The 17080-nt window shown below is 47.8% G+C and overlaps 1 protein-coding gene across 4 annotated transcripts in view; it reads left to right on the top strand.

Moving 5' to 3' along the window:
- ASAP3 (ArfGAP with SH3 domain, ankyrin repeat and PH domain 3) overlaps nucleotides 1–17080 on the top strand; it is an 84568-nt gene that overhangs the window by 44773 nt on the left and 22715 nt on the right. For all 4 annotated transcript variants that reach the window (XR_014551353.1, XM_083626908.1, XM_083626906.1 and 1 more), the window contains 7 exons: nucleotides 4575–4624; nucleotides 5972–6098; nucleotides 12330–12415; nucleotides 12617–12692; nucleotides 13491–13577; nucleotides 15050–15159; nucleotides 16697–16766. Coding sequence is in view for 3 of the 4 variants with exons in the window: in XM_083626906.1 (XP_083483032.1) it covers nucleotides 4575–4624; nucleotides 5972–6098; nucleotides 12330–12415; nucleotides 12617–12692; nucleotides 13491–13577; nucleotides 15050–15159; nucleotides 16697–16766 (606 nt within the window). In the remaining variant the exon portion in view is untranslated. The remainder of the gene's footprint in view (nucleotides 1–4574; nucleotides 4625–5971; nucleotides 6099–12329; nucleotides 12416–12616; nucleotides 12693–13490; nucleotides 13578–15049; nucleotides 15160–16696; nucleotides 16767–17080) is intronic.

Below are 17080 nucleotides of genomic sequence, written 5' to 3'. Positions count from 1 at the left end.
TCATATAAAAAGCACCTGCAAAATGTGTGCAGTTTAAATGTGGACTTTTCTTTCATCCTTAAGAAAAAGGAAATGCTCAAAACAGACCTATGATGTAGTGCCTGTGTAATTAAACTAATCGGGATGCAATTTACTGATTTATTATATTGCATTTAAACCCCTCTTATTTACAAAAGATCCTAGGGTGGCTAACACTTCTGTGATTAAAAAAGAAAAATACAAAAATGAAATAGACTTATTTAAAATGTTTTAAAAACTGTTTAAAAAGATCTAAAACCAGGAAACCACAAACATCTAAAACAAATTTAAGAGCAGATATAACCAAAGTTTTCAGCAGGTGTCTAAAACTGTGCAGTGATCGTCCTTGCCCAATATTAGCAGGCAGGGAGTTCCAAAGTATAGGTTGTTGCCACGCTAAAGGAATGGCTCCTTTCAAACACAGGCACAACACTTGCAGAAGTGCAAGATTGTAAGAAGTGCAATCTGCAGAAGATTCTGCAAACTGGAGGAATTGAGTCAGCACGTATGGGGTAAGGCAATCCCTTAAGTAATCTGGTCCCAAGGCGTTAAGTGCTTTGTACCAATAGTAACTCAGCCCAATAGCAAATTGGCAGCCAGTGCAGATTTTTGAGCACAGGTGTGCAATATGCTGACTCTCGCTTGTGCCAGCAATCATGCTGCAGCATTTTGTACAAGGGAAGCCGCACTTGGGGTGCATTGCAGTAGTGCTGCCTTGAATTGGACCGCTTAGCAAGTAGACATTATGTTATGCAGAAAACCCAAGGCATGCTGCTTTTTTATTTTTTAGGAGAAGACTGTATCAGAAAATGTTTCTATGATGTAATGAAAGAGTGGTAATAAATTTAGCATATTCAGCTAAACCTCATAATAGTATATCATTAGGGTACAGTGGAATTGCACACGTATGCATATTTTATTGGGAGCATTCGCCAACTGAGCTGGACGGGACTTTCTTCTGCATAACTGTGCAGAGGAGCCAGCTGCCGGTGTCCACAGTAGCTGTGGACAGCCTTGATCTCCTGAGTTCATATTTAAATTCCATTTACATTGCTCCATACCTATACAATACATTTCTCAGGATATTAGCACAATAATTCTGGATCAATGTCAGGAAAGTGTCACTTTCTCGCTTTCTGTCTCTCGATAGGGACGGGCAGGAGGAGGAGGAGGAAGTGAAATGTCCCAATGATACCCACAGCACCCACTCAAAAAATGTGAACATCAGTAATTGCAAGGAAGTGAGCAGGCAGGCAGAGGAGGGATGGCTCCATCTCCCTCTCTTCCTTTCCTCAACCCCATTCTGGGATTTTACCAGCCTTTGGGCATAGACTCATGAGCACCAGAAACTTGCTGCTTTTCATTTTCTTTTGATGAAAGCTCATTTTAGCAGTTTGCTGATTGCACCCCTTGCAAGGCACCCTTGCCCAGGTCACAGAACAATGGTTCTCTGTGGTTTGGGCCATGGAACACAGGAAGCTGCCTTGTTGTTTAGTCATTTAGTCGTGTCTGACTCTTCGTGACCCCATGGACCAGAGCACGCCAGGCACTTCTGTCTTCCACTGCCTCCCTCAGTTTATCAAACTCATGTTGGTAGCTTCGAGAACACTGTCCCACTATCTCGTCCTCTTTTGTCCCCTTCTCTTTCTGCCCTCCATCTTTCCCGACATCAGGGTCTTTTCTAGGGAGTCTTCTCTTCTCATGAGGTGGCCAAAGTATTGGAGCCTCAGCTTCACGATCTGTCCTTCCAAGTGAGCACTCAGGGCTGATTTCCTTCAGAATGGATAGGTTTGATCTTCTTGCAGTCCATGGGATTCTCAAGAGTCTTCTCCAGCACCATAATTCAAAAGCACCAATTCTTCAGCAATCAGCCTTCTTTATGGTCCAGCTCTCACTTCCATACATCACTACTGGGAAAACCATAGCTTTAATTATACGGACCTTTGTTGGCAAGGTGATGTCTCTGCTTTTTAAGATGCTGTCTAGGTTTGTCATTGCTTTTCTCCCAAGAAGCAGGTGTCTTTTAATTTCATGGCTGCTGTCACCATCTACAGTGATCATGGAGCCCAAGAAAAAAATCTCTCACTGCCTTTCTTCCTCTTCTATTTGCCAGGAGGTGATGGCCCAGTGGCCATGATGTTGAGCTTCAGACCATATATTGCGCTCTCCTCTTTCACCCTCATTAAGAGGTTCTTTAATTCCTCCTCACTCATGAAGCTGCCTTATACATGGTCAAACCATCTGCCTTGGCATTGTCTACGGTGGCTGGCAGTGGCTCTCCAGGGTTTTAGATGGGGGTACTCTCAGCCCTACCAGGAGATTCCAGGAGCTGAACATGGCACCTTCTGCATGCAAAGCACCATATATCAGTCGCATGCTAGAACTTTTGAGTGGGGAATCCTGCTATGTCTCTCCTTCCCTTCCTAAGCCTTGTTTCCTGGTTATTCTCCCCAGATGCCTGGTCCAGGGGAAACTGGCAAGACTGGAAAGTCAGCTTTATGCTACACATTTCTGTGTAGTAGACTGTGCCACGTTTTTTATTGGGGGAGAAATGTTGTGTTTGGTTTTTACAACCCCTCCCTCTTAACAGCTCAGCGCAGTTGGTTGCTACTGACTACATAATTGCATGAGCAATGTTCCAGAGTATTTTTCATTCTCATGTATATTATATCTATTCGAAAAAAGATTGTTTAATGAAGAAATTACACATCTTTCTACTCATGAGTGTTGAACTAATTGGCCGATGAAGAATTCAACGAAACAGTAGTTGTTATTCGGAAACACTGTTCAGCAGAGTTCAGAGTTGGACATCGGAATCGGACATTTGCTGATTATACAAAGCTTCACAGCTTGCTCTCCGCTGGGTGAAGTCTGGCACCATGATTCATTTAAGGACTTTCAGAGACTTCAGTTTGTTAGTTTTGATGTTTTGAATTAGTCCATAAAGTTTTTCACATTGTAATTGTTTCTGTCCATCATGTTGCTTTTGATATTGCTGACTAATGCTTGTAGCATAGTGGCACTTCTGTGGGTCTGCCTGCCAGTGCAGCTCATAGGGTGGTAGTAATGCTCTGTGCTTGTCAGGGGTGAGATCCTGCCCCCCTCTGAAATACAATTTGCTCATGCATGCAAGGGGAAGCTCCTCCAACCAGAATCTAGCTTTCTTTTCCTCTCCCTCCCCACTGCTCCAAATCTATACCACTGCAGTGGTGTGTTAGACTCTGACGAAAGACCTGGGTGCAAATCTCCACTCAGCCATAAAGCTCACCGGGTGGCCAGTCATTGCCTCTAAGTCTGACCTACCTCGCAGGGTTGCTGTGGAGATTATACAAGGGGAAGAACCATGTATGCCACCTTGAGCTCCCTTTCCCTTCGCATCACACCCTGGGATCCAGTTCAGCAGCCTTTTCCTTTGACACCTGGGCTCAGAGCAGAGTGACGTCATCAAGTCCTGGTCTGTGGTGCAACCCTGAAGGTGTGGGGTGTTTGTCGAAATAGCAAGCCAGAGGCTGCAACTGCAGATACGCCATAAATCTCCTTGACTCCTGCCTTTTCCCTTCTCCTGCACAGGGAACCCTTGAGCTTTCCCCTCTTGTCCTTCCCTATTGAGGTAGGCTAGCTACTTCACACCTCTTTCACACCATACATTTGAAGCCCTTTGATACCACTTTCTAAATGGTCACTGCTTGCCCCCAAAGAATTCTGGGAGCTGTAGTTTCTCAAGGGTGCAGGGAGTTGTTAGGGAAAACCCCTTTCCTCCTTCTAGAGTTGCAATTCCCAGAGTGGTTTAACAACCAATCCCTCTTCACAGGGAACTCTGGGAACTGGAGCGACCCTCTGGATTGGTTGTGAGTTAGAAAGCAGGAAGTTGGGTGCTGACTGAAGGTGGACTGAAGTTGGTGGGTAGTTCTCCACTTGCCCTAATGGTCCAGCCTCAAACTTGCTTTTACTTTCCTCTTTTGCATGACTGCTGCTGTGTTGACAAGGATCTCCACTTGAAAAATTGAGCTTGACTATGTATGTATGTATGAACAAACACCCAGGCTGTTTTCTGCACAGTTGCCAAGTAAGAAACCAGCTTGGTTCCGAGCAATGAATGCAAAAGGCACTGGCGTTAGGGAATGATGATTAGGCGCTTGAGGCATTTAAAAAAATAAACAAACCCAGACTTTTGTTTTACTAAGCTCTTACAAGAATCCCTTAGCACTCTCCCCACATCCACTCCCCATAGCAGAATTCTGGCTCCAGGCCTGCTGAACAGATGCCCTTTCTGTCCCATGGCCAACTGGCCCTATGGTCCAGAAATCAACTGAAGTGCAGAGAAGCGAAGACTTGGATTTTTCAGCCTCTGGCCTGGGGAATGCTTCTGTTGAGACAGCTTAACAGCTAACAACTTCTCCTTGCTGTAATCAATATGTTCTGCTTTCCTGGCATTGGCAGGAGGAAAGGTTTTGGTGGCTCGGTAGGGGGTGGCTGCCCCCTCTTCCCGTTTCTTCCCCCCCCCCACTCCGCCTTGGGGACTCCCCTGCTAACTCTGCCCCCCTCTTGCTTGGCAGGATTCCAAGAAGCAGATTGAAAAGGCCTGGAAGGATTATGAGACCAAAGTGTAAGTAACCCCTGCTGCCTCTGGCTCATTTCCCCATCTCCTCTCAAACAAAGGTGTTTTGTTGTGGGTTCAGCGGCATGGGAGGTGGCAGAGCTGGCGTCAGCCAATGAGATGGCTATTTATTTATTTGTGCCGCTGTGCTTTCCAGTACCATTCTGGTGGCTGTGCTAGAACCTGTAGCTTGCCAGCAGAAGGTCCCCAGGTTCAATTTGTGGTGTTCTCCAGGAGGGACTGGAAAATGCTCTTTTCTGATATCTTGAATAGCTGCTATTTGTCAGCATAGATGAGAGGTGGACCTGTGGACCCTTCACATGCTATTGAACCATAACACCCATCCCCATTAACCATTGTCCTTGCTGGCTAGGGCTGGTGGGACTGTTTGGGGACACCAGGTTTGGCAAGACAGTTCTAGGTCCTCTGAAGCCTCCAGATCCGACTTGGGGAGGAGGATGAGATCTGCAAGGGGCTGATGGGAGTTGTAGTCTAGCAACATCTGGAAAGCTGGTTTCTCCATCCTTGCATGGGTAATACTGAGCTAAATGGACCAGTAGTTTGACTCTTATGTTTCCTAGCTTTGATCTCCATTATATTTCTGCGGGATCTCCCCCCCCATAAAAAACAACAGAAAAGTGTTTAGTTGTTGCATTGGTCCCAGAGGTAATGAAATGGGCCACAGCAGTTGCATACCATGGGTGAATTTTAAAAAACACCCCTACTTAACACGTGACAATTTTCTTCTGCCATGTAGCTGCTTGCTTGCAGCCTGTATGAATACAACTGCAGTAGGATCACCACTTACGTACCACCAAGGTAAAAAGGATAGAAGACACATGCCTGTGTAGAATTGCATGCTCTAATTTGTATGTATGGGTGCCAATTTAGAAATAATTACTATTATGTAATTAGACATATAATATATAGTGCAGCCTGCCTTAACAGGAAAGGCTGTGAGTTGTGTTAGAACATAAGAAGAGGCCTGCTGGATCAGGCCAAAGACCCATCTAGTTCAGCATCTTGCTCTCATAGTGGCCAAACTGGATGCGCCAATGGGAAGCCCACAAGCAGGGCATTGGGTGCAACGGTGCTCTCCCCAGTTGCATTCTCCCCAGCATCTGGCACTCGGAGGCACACTGGCTCCTAGTACATCTAGGCTGGTGGCTGTTGCAGGCTCGTACACAGTCGCCATCATCTCTAAACCATGGGTGTGGTTGGGATGGGGAACCTGTGTCCATCCAGATGTTGTTGGACTCCAACTCCCATCAGCACTCCAGTCAGAGCACAGCCAGTGATCAAGGCTGATGGGAGTTGTAGCTGTTGCATTATCTTTGGCATTCCTCGTTCCCCTAGAGCAAAGATGGAAAAGGAGAAGGAGCGAGCCAAGATATCTGGAGTCATTCAGGCCGAACCATCGGCTGCAGAAATCGCCGAGGACCTGCAGAAGGAGCGCCGCACTTTCCAGCTTCAGATGTGTGAGGTAGGAACTCCCTGAAAATGATGGTGTTTATTCCTCCTAGGATTGGATGCCTGACCCTGACAGCAAAGCCTTGGCTGGGCCCTGTGTGGGCATAACTGCATAGGTGCTTGGGGTTAACTGGTCCTCAGCAGCTACTTAGGCCCTTTGGCTCAAACCTAAAAACTCTGGGATACTTTCTGGGCTGTTCATTTGACCCGGGAGTAGAAAACTTTTTCTTTTCCAGAGGACACCTTCTCTTGGGGGTAATCTGTTGGGGCCTGGATGCTATTGGTGTATTGTTATTATTAAATTGCTATTTGTTGCTCTTACTAGTCGTGTTCTAAAATGAGAAGAAACTCAAAGCCACAACAAAAAAGGAGCACATAGATTAAAACCAACGTAAAACTGAAACAAAGTAAAAGCTAAAAACACATTCATATTTATAGAAAAGGCACTGGAGGAGGCCACAGATATCAAACCCCCTGCAAATTAAAGGCCAAACGCCTGCAGGGGAGAACACAAAGCTTTTGCCTGGCTCCTAAAAATAGATAGTGATGGCACCAGGTATGCCTTCCAGGGGGAGAGTGTTCCATAAGCAGGGAGCCACCACTGAGAAGGCCTGTTCTTGTGTTGGTTCACGTGGGGAGAGGTAGTCCTTGAGTATACAGAACGCGCAGAGAGACCAGTATAGCTACTGTTCTGGAAAGCAAATGAGAGCAACTCCTTTCTGACTTTAGTATGCCTCCTAAACACACAATGCACGCATGTACACATGCCTACAAATTTGTTCCTAGGAGCCTGAGGAAATACCTTCTTTTTCCCAAATCATGCAACCAGGAAAAAGGAAAGAAAGCTATTAAATGGGGGGGGGGGGAGATGTTAAAACTGGTGGGGAATCCATTTGGCCTGGTGGGACACATCCTTATCTCCCATCCCCTTCCACAGGGCCAACTCTGAGAGGTGGGCATGGCCATCTCAGACATCATGATGGTGTCAGGTGAGTGATAGGTGGGTGGTCCCTCCCACTTCTCAAAATCGACACACAGCGTGGGGGGTGGGCAAGATCTGCTTTGCCACCACATTTCCTGGAGAGTGGGGGACATGCTGGCGTAATAGCACCAAGCACAATTGAAACCAACTCCCCTTCCCTTCAGCTGACGTGACCCAGTGACGCAAGCTGTGGTTTGGAGAAAATGGCCTCATGGGCCAAGGTGGGTGCCCTGGTGGGCCAGGATTGGTCCACAGGCTGGACACTCTCTGCCCCTGCTTTGAAAAGCCATGACAAATAAGGAGAAAATTGACAGGATGGAAGGAACTCTGATAGGATAGAACGGGAATACTCAACGTGATGCCTTCCAGATGTTGTTGAAGAGCATATTCCCCCATCCCTGAGCATTGGCCATGTTGGCTGAGGCTGTTGGAAGTTGGAGGCCAACAACATCTGGAGAGAACCACATTGGCTACGCCTGTGATGGAGAAATGGGGCAACTTCAGGAGGCATCAGGGCTTAGAACGTCTCCTCGGCTGGAGGCCCAAACCTTTCCCTGTTGCATTTTTCTGGAAAGGTTGCTTGGAAGAGGCCTAACTTTCACCAAAGGCCAGGGTAGGACTGGGGGAGACACAATAAAGCTAATGATGACAACCCCTCCCATGTAGGAAGGAATCCAAGCAGCTGGAAATGTTTTCTAATCGCTACACATCTCCCCTCCCCACCCCCCGCCTGTTTCAGCCCTGCTGTTCTCCCAACCAGTCATACAGCGCTGGATTGTCCCAAAGGTGTATTAAACACTTGGTGATTGGACGGTGGAATCCACAAATTTATGGAAACCACATACCTCTGGCAGCCTCTCCGCAGCATTGCTCGGCTGTCTCCGGAGAACATTTTTTCCATTGCATTCTGAAAGATTCTCTCTGGCTCCGTGGAACTTGTTGCATATGCTTAAAGCCAGCCACCTGAGCCCTGGACCTGCCAAAGAATGACTTCGACTTGGCAAAAGGAGCTTGTCTTCCTTGCATGTTGCAATACGCAAGGGAGCCTTGCCTAGCAATACGGTGCTAGTTAGTTCTGTACATTTCCTGGTTGTTTGCGAGGCCCGCAGCTGTGGACGCGTCAAGACTTGTTTGTGTCTGTTACCAACAGCTGTCATGTGTGTGACTTGCATTTGTCAGAGCAATATGTGCAGATATCGTGAAAAGGTGCGTTCATAGGGGCATCCAGACTTACCGGTAGTTGTGCTTCTAGCAGATCCACTGAAATCGGTGGGGCAGAATGGATACAGCCAGGTAGATGTGGAGGCAGATCATAGCCTTTGTGACTAGTAGCCATCAGCAGCCCTCTCCGCCATGCATTTGTCTAAACCTCTTTTAAAGCCATCTTGGTTGATGGCTTGGTCATTGCCTCCTGCAGGAGCAAGTTCCATAACTATGCGCTGCAGCCTTAGTCCCTGGCACCATGAGAGACCAGGCGCAACCCCCTTCTGTCTACTACAGCAGGAGGTAAGAACACATCTGCTTTTCTGGGTAGCCAAGTTGTAAGGGACACATTTCCCTTACTGTTGAAACAGCCCTCTCCACCTTTTCAGAGCTGGAGGAGAAATCAGGGGCTACGACTGCCAACCCCAACTTTCTGCTTGGAATTGAGGATAATTCCCTGTCACTCGTTCTAAGCCAGGATGTGACACCCCTGGCTCTGGGCCCACATGTGGCTGGGATTCCCCCAGCTGCGCTCTGTACTCTCACCTAGTGCTTTTGCTGAATATTTATCCTTGGTGAGGCTTCTTGCTTCCTTCCTTGCTTAGATGGAGGCTGAGTTAAGTGTGTGTGTTTGTGAGTGTAAAGCCCTGGCATTTGCACAGCCTGCTGTACAAAGGTGAGAGTCCGATCTGTTGCTTTGCCCACTGTTCCCCTCGGGTCCATGGTGGCAAGTGACCACTGAGTTTGGTGGGGCAGATGGTAGGGCGGCCAACAGGAAGTGGAAACTGAGCCAATGACGAGCAGGGCCAACTAATTCTAGTGACGTTCCCATCCTGCCTGCTAAATTCTGCAAGGGCAGTGCCGTGGGAAGCTGACAGCTAATGCAACCCTCTGGACTGTAGGCTCACAACCACACCATCCATTTTAAGCACAAAAAAAATCACAGAACTGTAGTTTAAGGGTACTGGAAATTGTAGCTCTGCAGTGGGAAAACTATAGTTCCCAGGATTCCTTGGGGGAAGCCATATGCTTTAACATGAGCCATATGAGGGACGCGGGTGGCGCTGTGGGTTAAACCACAGAGCCTAGGACTTGCCGATCAGAAGGTCCCGAATACTTCCTTGTCTATAGGTAGTGGAGAGTTCTCCACGCTGAGCCTTACCCGTTCTGTATAATGAAGTCAACCAGGGGGAGGGAGGTCTTGTTGGCATAGCGCACAGCCAGATGCAAAGCCCGCTCACCTGGTTCCTACGAGAAGGGCAAAGAGGCAATACTTTGCAATCCTTTCTGTGCTAGAGCTCTGCTCTGATAGATCAAGTCAGATGAGGTGGGGGAAGGACAAAAACCAACCAACCACAAGTCAAAGGAAATCCTGTGTAAGCTGCCTGGGTGTTGGCTCTGGATCGACATCTACTGTTTGGGCTCCCTGCCTCTACCAACCACTCCGATATCGGGAAGTTTTTAATGTTTGATGTTTTACTATGTTTTATATATGCTGTGGCCGGGACACGGGTGGCGCTGTGGGTTAAACCACAGAGCCTGGGACTTGCCGATCAGAAGGTCAGTGGTTCAAATCCCCGTGACGGGGTGAGCTCCCGTTGCTCGGTCCCTGCTCCTGCCAACCTAGCAGTTCGAAAGCATGTCAAAGTGCAAGTAGATAAATAGGTACCGCTCCGGCAGGAAGGTAAATGGTGTTTCCGTGCACTGCTCTGGTTTGCCAGAAGCGGCTTAGTCATGCTGGCCACATGACCCAGAAGCTGTATGCCAGCTCCCTCAGCCAATAAAGTGAGATGAGCACCGCAACCCCAGAGTCGGCCACGACTGGACCTAGTGGTCAGGGGTCCCTTTACCTTTATATACTTTAAACACATGATGTAAATGTGAAATATACTCAGAGTCGCAAAGTGATTTCATGCTCTTTATTCAGCTCATAGTGGTGAGGTGGAATGAATGAAAGTCCCCTCAAAGTATCTGCTTTATATACATTATTTACACAATGGGCTGCACATGATTGGCTAATTCCGGAATTCTACTGTAAGCCAATCAGGTTGTGGATTCACTTCTATCTGGAGCATGATTGGGTGGTTCCTGCCAACCAATCATACTGCTGCATTGTTCTAGGACCAATCAGACTGCTGCCTTTTGGATCCTATTGTTCTAGGACCAATCAGACTGCTGCAGTTTGGATCCTATTCAACTCAGTACATAACACCCCTCCCCTCTAAGTTCCAGTCCTGCCCGAGAGGTCGCATTCATAGTCCTCAAGGTACGCCGGCGGCCTACGTGTGCGTTGCGGCCTGTGGTGTTCCCTGGTCCGGGGTTCAGGTTCTGGCTCGTGTTCCAAGGATGCTGGCTGTGATGGGGCTGTATGGTCTGGCGCAACCGGCTCGCTCAGTCGTGGTTCTGGTTCCGGTGTCCTTTCGGCCTCACGGGTCCTCTCTGTATTTACTGATTCTGCCTTTCCTGCTTGCCCCTGCTGCTCTATGGGCCTCACTGCCCCACTGTTCCCTTGGGACTCTGACCTGTCCTCCTCCTCCTGGTTTTCTCCCGGGCATCGTCGCCGTATCTGGTCGCAGTGGCGGCGCCAGCATTGCCCCCCATCTGTTAGCACCTCGTACAACACGGGGCCAGTGACCCTGGTGACTGTGGCGGGTACCCATGCAGGGCCTGCCCCAAAATTCTTTGCGTACACTGGGTAAATAGGCAGGTGATGGCTGATTGAGAGCCGACTGAGGTTGGTGGGGCAGTGCCCTAATCGCCCTGGTGGACCAGCCTCCAACAGTCTCTGGCTAGTACCGGTTGTTTCTGAAGCTGCCAATCATTGGCTTGCGAGGTTGCCCATGGAAAGATGCAACCCTCCATCTGAAACCAGGTGCCTCTTGTTACTCTTCCCAAAGAGCAATAGACACTTGCCGTGGCGAGGATGGTGAGCACTGCAGAATGGCGGACTCCTGCTTGTGAGTGCAAGACTTGCCTTCCTGTTGCGCTCAGGTCCTGCTTGGCGGCTTCCTTTAATGACATCTGGTTGGCTGTCCTAAGAGCCAGGATGGGGCTTCGGGGTTCTTATGTTCTTGCAGTAGTTTCCGGCTGTTCTGTCTGTGGGGCCCCTTGGTATAATGTTATGTACAGCTATTGGGGGAAAGAAATACCTTCCTCACCCCCAGCTGCTTAAGGCAACAGTCTTTGCAGGTCGGTGAAACAGGTTAATGTGAGTTTGGGCTCCCGAGGGGCATTCAGCCGTCTTGATATGTGGGGTTTTCAGCTGTGCGAGAAATTGGAAGAGGAGGCTGACTGTTGGCTCCTTGTGAGCTGCGAAGGGTTGGGTTTTCCAGAAGGGTTAAAAGAGCTCCCCAGTGTTGGGCGGGTGGCAGCTTCCCTCTTCCTTTGTGTGGTTTTTCCCCCTTTTCTTTCTTCCTTGATTTGGGTGGAAGGGTTGGGGCTCCGCCAGCGAGTGAGTCATCCCTTTGAATAGCTTCACTGTTAAATAAATAACAGCACATGGAAGCACTCCTTCTTCGCTCGCAGCTCTGTGCCAGAGGAGCAATAGCAGGAGGGGAAAGATATGAGGCGTGTCTAGGATTTCTAGGGAAGCAGGCGCCTGTTTTACTTTTCTTAAAAATATATATATATATATTTATTTTTTACTTATGCAACTTGTATGCTGCTTTCCCCCAAAGTGGCTGATGACTCAACAAGAATGCAAACTGGCACCTCAGCGTTCAAAACGCAGTATGCCAGTCCAGATAGATTCATTTTGATACTGTAAGCACTCTGAAATTTTAAATTCTAACATAAAATATTAAGGTGCATCAGTCAATATTGAATTACAGAATTGTAGGGTTGGAAAGGACCCCAAAGGTCATTTAATCCTAGAATTGTAGCGTTGAAAGGGACCTCAAGGGTCATCTAGTCCAACCCTCTGTGATGCAGGAATCTCAGCAAAAGGGAGAGAACAAAGTAGTCTCGCAGTGACAACTTTACCAACAACACCATTTTGAAAGATCTGTTATCATTAGATCCTGACCGGGCATTTTCCTTTTTTCTTCCCCTGTCATCTAGTATCTTCTGAAAGCCAATGAAAGCCAAATGAAGCAAGGACCAGACTTTCTGCAGAGCCTTATCAAGTTCTATCATGCACAGCACAAGTAAGCGCCTCAGGAAGTCCAGCTTCCGGCCAGTTGCCCGCATCACTTCCTGTGAAGGGGCTTCTTAAGTGACAGCTGATCACTCATGTTTTGCTGTGGCTCTCTGACAATGCAAGCTAACTTCACAATGTCCTCTCTCACCCTCCCTTTTTGAAACATTTCTTTTGCTGATTGAAAACGACAACACCGAAACATTTCCAGTTTCTTCCAAGATGGCTGGAAGGCGTCTCAGAACCTGTACCCATTCATTGAGAAGCTAGCAACGTCCTTACATGCAGTAAGTCATTAAGGGATCTCTCTCATCTAAAGCATTTGCAAGGGACTCTTAACTGCACCTGCAGCTCTGGACTAAAGCACTGGCTTACTGCAGGGTGGGGAATCTCAGGCCCAGGGACCAAATTTGGCCCCCCAAGCCACTCTATCTGGCCCCCGAGACTCTACCCAGGACACACACCCCTCACTGGCCCTAGTTTGCACCTCCTTGAGTGTTTTGCCTAATTGGAAAATCTCCTTGAGTTCTGACAATGCCTCTTGCTGGCCTGGGTGGAGATTAAAGAGGGGCTTGTATGAGTGTGTGTATAAGGAATTATTCAAGTATGTGTAACTGTACTGACCCATATTCCTCCTCTCTTCTGCTGTTCTTTCCATTGTGAAGAGACCCGTGTGGTTTTTCACCTATGAAGCTCCATAAATAGTTACGTTTGAGGGTATAGCTGAATTCTTTAAAAAAAATAAAGCCCAGATTTGTAGCTTGTGGTTTGAGGGAGTCCATTGTGACAGAAGGGGTAAAACTGTCTGTCCTCCTTTTTGGAGAAGGTTCTGTCAAATAGAAATGTTTTGCATCAACCCCTCAAAGTTTGTAGAACCCTACAGTGAGATAGGTTTGTTCTGTGGGAGACTTCACTCTTGATTTTGCACCCCCTTAACTCCCTGGGATTAATAGAACAAGTCTCAACAGCAGAACAACGCCTAAGAATGTTGTTTGGAGATGGCTGCTGCAATGTTAATGATGGGCTGGACCGGGTTTGTGCAGCTTGCATCTGATTTGCCTCTCAGCATCTTCCTCCCTTTCTAGCTTCATCAGGTGAAGGAAGAGGAGGTCAAGCAGCTCACTCGCATCCGCGACTCCCTCCGAGGCATCCTGCAGCTGGAGAACAAAGGGGTGAGTTTCCTGTGAGCACTTTTTGTGTGTATGTATGTGAAAGAGGTTGCGCACACCTTCGAGATCCCATTCTGTTTTAATTTGAGGCTGGATGGCTTTAAAAGAAGATGAGTCACTCATGGAGGTTAAGGCTCTCAGTAGCTGCTATTGTTGATCATTACATTTATTTTCAACCTTTCCTCTAAAAAAGACCTCAAGGGTGGCAAACATAATTCTCCCCCTCCTCCAATTTTATCAAGATTAAGCTGAGATGTTGTGGCTGATCTAAGGTCACATCGCCAAGTGTCCTGGGGACGTGGGTGGCACTGTGGGTTAAACCACAGAGCCTAGGACTTGCCAATCAGATGGTCAACGGTTCGAATCCCCGCGACGGGGTGAGCTCCTGTTGCTCGGTCCCTGCTCCTGCCAACCTAGCAGTTCGAAAGCACGTCAAAGTGCAAGTAGATAAATAGGTACCGCTCTGGCGGGAAGGTAAACGGCATTTCTGTGTGCTGCTCTGGTTCACCAGAAGCCATGCTGGCCACATGACCTGTAAGCTGTACGCCGGCTCCCTCGCCAATAAAGCGAGATGAGCGCCGCAACCCCAGAGTCGGTCACGACTGGACCTAATGGTCAGGGGTCCCTTTACCTTTACCCTTTTCCTGTGTCCTAGTCCAACACTCTTAGCCACTATGCCACACTGACTTTCCCCACAATAGCTGTGTTCCACCTCCACCATCATTGGAGGCAGCATGCCTCAGAATACCAGTTGCTGGGAATTGTCAATGGGAAAGGGTGCCATTGCGCTCAAATCCTGCTTTCAGGAACTGCTTCTTACAGGCTGCTGTGAGAACAGGCTGCTGGACTAGATGGGTCACAGGCCTGATCCAGCAAGGGCTCTTCTTATGCTCTTATATCACTTGATTCATGAAATCATAGTTAATCATTTATGTTTTGATTCATTTAAATATGGCTAGGTGTTTTGTATTGAAACAAGATTTGTGCATCACGCTTTGGTCATGCGGCTGATCTTGCTTATACAGTGGATGCTCAGGTTGCGAATGTGATCTGTGCGGGATGCACGTTTGCAACCCACGTCTGCGCATGCGCGGGTTGCAATTTGGCACTTCTGTGCATGCGCAAAGCGTGATTTAGCACTTCTGCGCATGCACAACTGCCGAAACCCGGAAGTAACCCGTTCTGGTACTTCCGGGTTTCTGCGGTCCACAACCCGAAAAAATGCAACCTGAAGCGTCTGTAACCCGAAGTATGACTGTACATACTTTTCACCTTTAGTAGAATTGGCAGTGTCTATACTGGCCCCGCCCCTCCACCCAGGTCCAGGAACTAGCCTTGCTTGTGAGAATAGATTGCCTCCCAAAGGGATTTTGAGCCAGCGGCCATGTAGCTGTGTGTGGAAGGAGGAAGTTCACAATGGGGCATCCCATGTGTAGAATCGCTATATATGTTTCACATGTCCTTGCAACTCTCAGGAAAACCTCAGCAGGAAGAACTCCGGCAGTGGCTACAGCATCCACCAGCACCAAGGGAACAAGCAATATGGGACCGAGAAATCAGGTTTCCTGCACAAGAAAAGCGATGGGTGAGAACGTGCAATTGTCTTTGTGTTGGATCTCCAGAAGGTGGTGGCCAAAAGCGATGCAAATGTCTCTTGGGGGGGGGGGTTCTTGCATCTCACTTGAGCTCCAACAGGTACTGCATGCACTTAGAGAAGTCTCTCCCCACCACCCCTTGGAATTAGGCTTCAAAGAAGTATTCTGTTGTGGTGCATCTGTGTGTTTGGTGACCACAGCAGTTTCTCCAGTTTGCACATGAGGCCATGGACCCCAAAAGGTCAACACCACCTGCTATACGGGATGGTTTGTCTGAACCGTATTAGTGTTAAGATTGAGCTGGTGCAAAGCCAGGAAGCTTCCCGGCTGAATGGGGATCTCATCCTTGATATCCTCATTCCTTGTCCCAACACTCTGACCACGCTGCCATGCTGGCTTGTCACTGCTTCCTGAGGAAAGCTTTCTATGTGATGCTAGTGACCCTCAGACATGCAGTTTTTTGCCTTGAACTTGACACGGCACAGTCTAGGAACAGCTGTTCCTGCGTTTGATAACTCTGTAGTCTTTCCCGGGATCCACCTTTAACCAAACGTGCATTTGGGGAGCCATTCTGTATATTTGCATGGTGGTTAGTCCTGTTGCAACCACCTTAGACCAAGTTATGGACAACTGTTTTAATGAGCTCAAGCGTTCAGTTTCTCCTGCTAAGCTTGGTTGATCATGTCTGTGCGTATATGCCTGTTGCAGATAGAGTGCTGTTAAATGACCTTTCAAGCCTTAATTGTATTTCAAGGATCACCTGCACCCATATAAATAAGCCAAGACCTTGAGATTGGATTCAGAGTCTCTCCTCCATCAGATTGGAGGGTATAGCAGATGGGATCTTTTCCGTGATGGCCCCATATTTTAGGGGCTCCCTCCTGCGGGAGACGCATCTGGCTCCATCAGTACAGGCTTGTAAATGAGCCTTTAAAACCCCATTTCTTTTCATAGCGTTTAGCTGACATGCTGAGCTGAACGACTTATAGTGTTGCTGCGTTTAAGTAGCCTGGTCTAATCATTAAATTCATTTTATATGAGCATGCTACTAATCTATGAATTATTTTAAGCAACTGTATGTTTATTTGAGTGGAGTTTTTGCTGTCTTGTGCTTCTGTTTATTTTTCTATAATAGGCTCTCTTGCAAGGGCTTTCCCCGAAAAATTAATCTAGAATGATGTAAAGTGAATGAATAATTGAGAATAAATTTCTCTGTGTGTCTGCATGCGCATGGATGGGCACACACCCATGTTTCATCCAGCTGACTTTTTCTGCCACCAGTTGAATATTGGCCTTTAAAAGCGTTTGCCTGCAATGAACCCACTGCAATAAAATTATTTAGCGTTTAGGGTGCAAAAGTGCTTCCCCCCACACAACCATTAACTTGGCAGCATCCTTTGCCAAAAGAAAATGCATGCCAAGCCTCTTAAGACAGGAAGTCCAGCATTTTGCCATTTGTGAATTCCAGGGGAGATAATCTGGGATCTAAAACTGGATTTGCACTGCCTTTCTTTCTTGGTGTCCCAGGATTCGGAAAGTGTGGCAGAAGAGGAAGTGTGGCGTGAAGTACGGATGCCTCACTATTTCGCACAGCACGGTACGTAGGGCTTATGGGAGGTGGGTGTGGAAATTCTTGCCCAAAGAGTTGCCTGCTTGCCTGAAAGCTACAGGTGTGTCCGCACTGATGTGCATTAAGGTTTTTTAAAGGAATTCCTTCAAGTCTTTAGCGAATGTGCGATGTCCGGGATGGGGCAGGAGTGCGTGGTTGGGGAAAACCAACGGGCAGCCCAAATGTGGAGGCTTGCAGGATAGACTTGACCTGTGGCTGGAGGTTCCCCACACAAGAGCCATTGTGTGGTGAAGAGGTCAGAGTGGTAACCCTAGAATCTGGGAGAGCCTGGGTTCAAATTC

Source organism: Podarcis filfolensis (genome assembly GCF_964270895.1).
Source record: "Podarcis filfolensis genome assembly, chromosome: 8".
Classification (NCBI taxonomy): domain Eukaryota; kingdom Metazoa; phylum Chordata; class Lepidosauria; order Squamata; family Lacertidae; genus Podarcis; species Podarcis filfolensis.
This window is presented reverse-complemented; position numbering and strand designations above follow the sequence as displayed.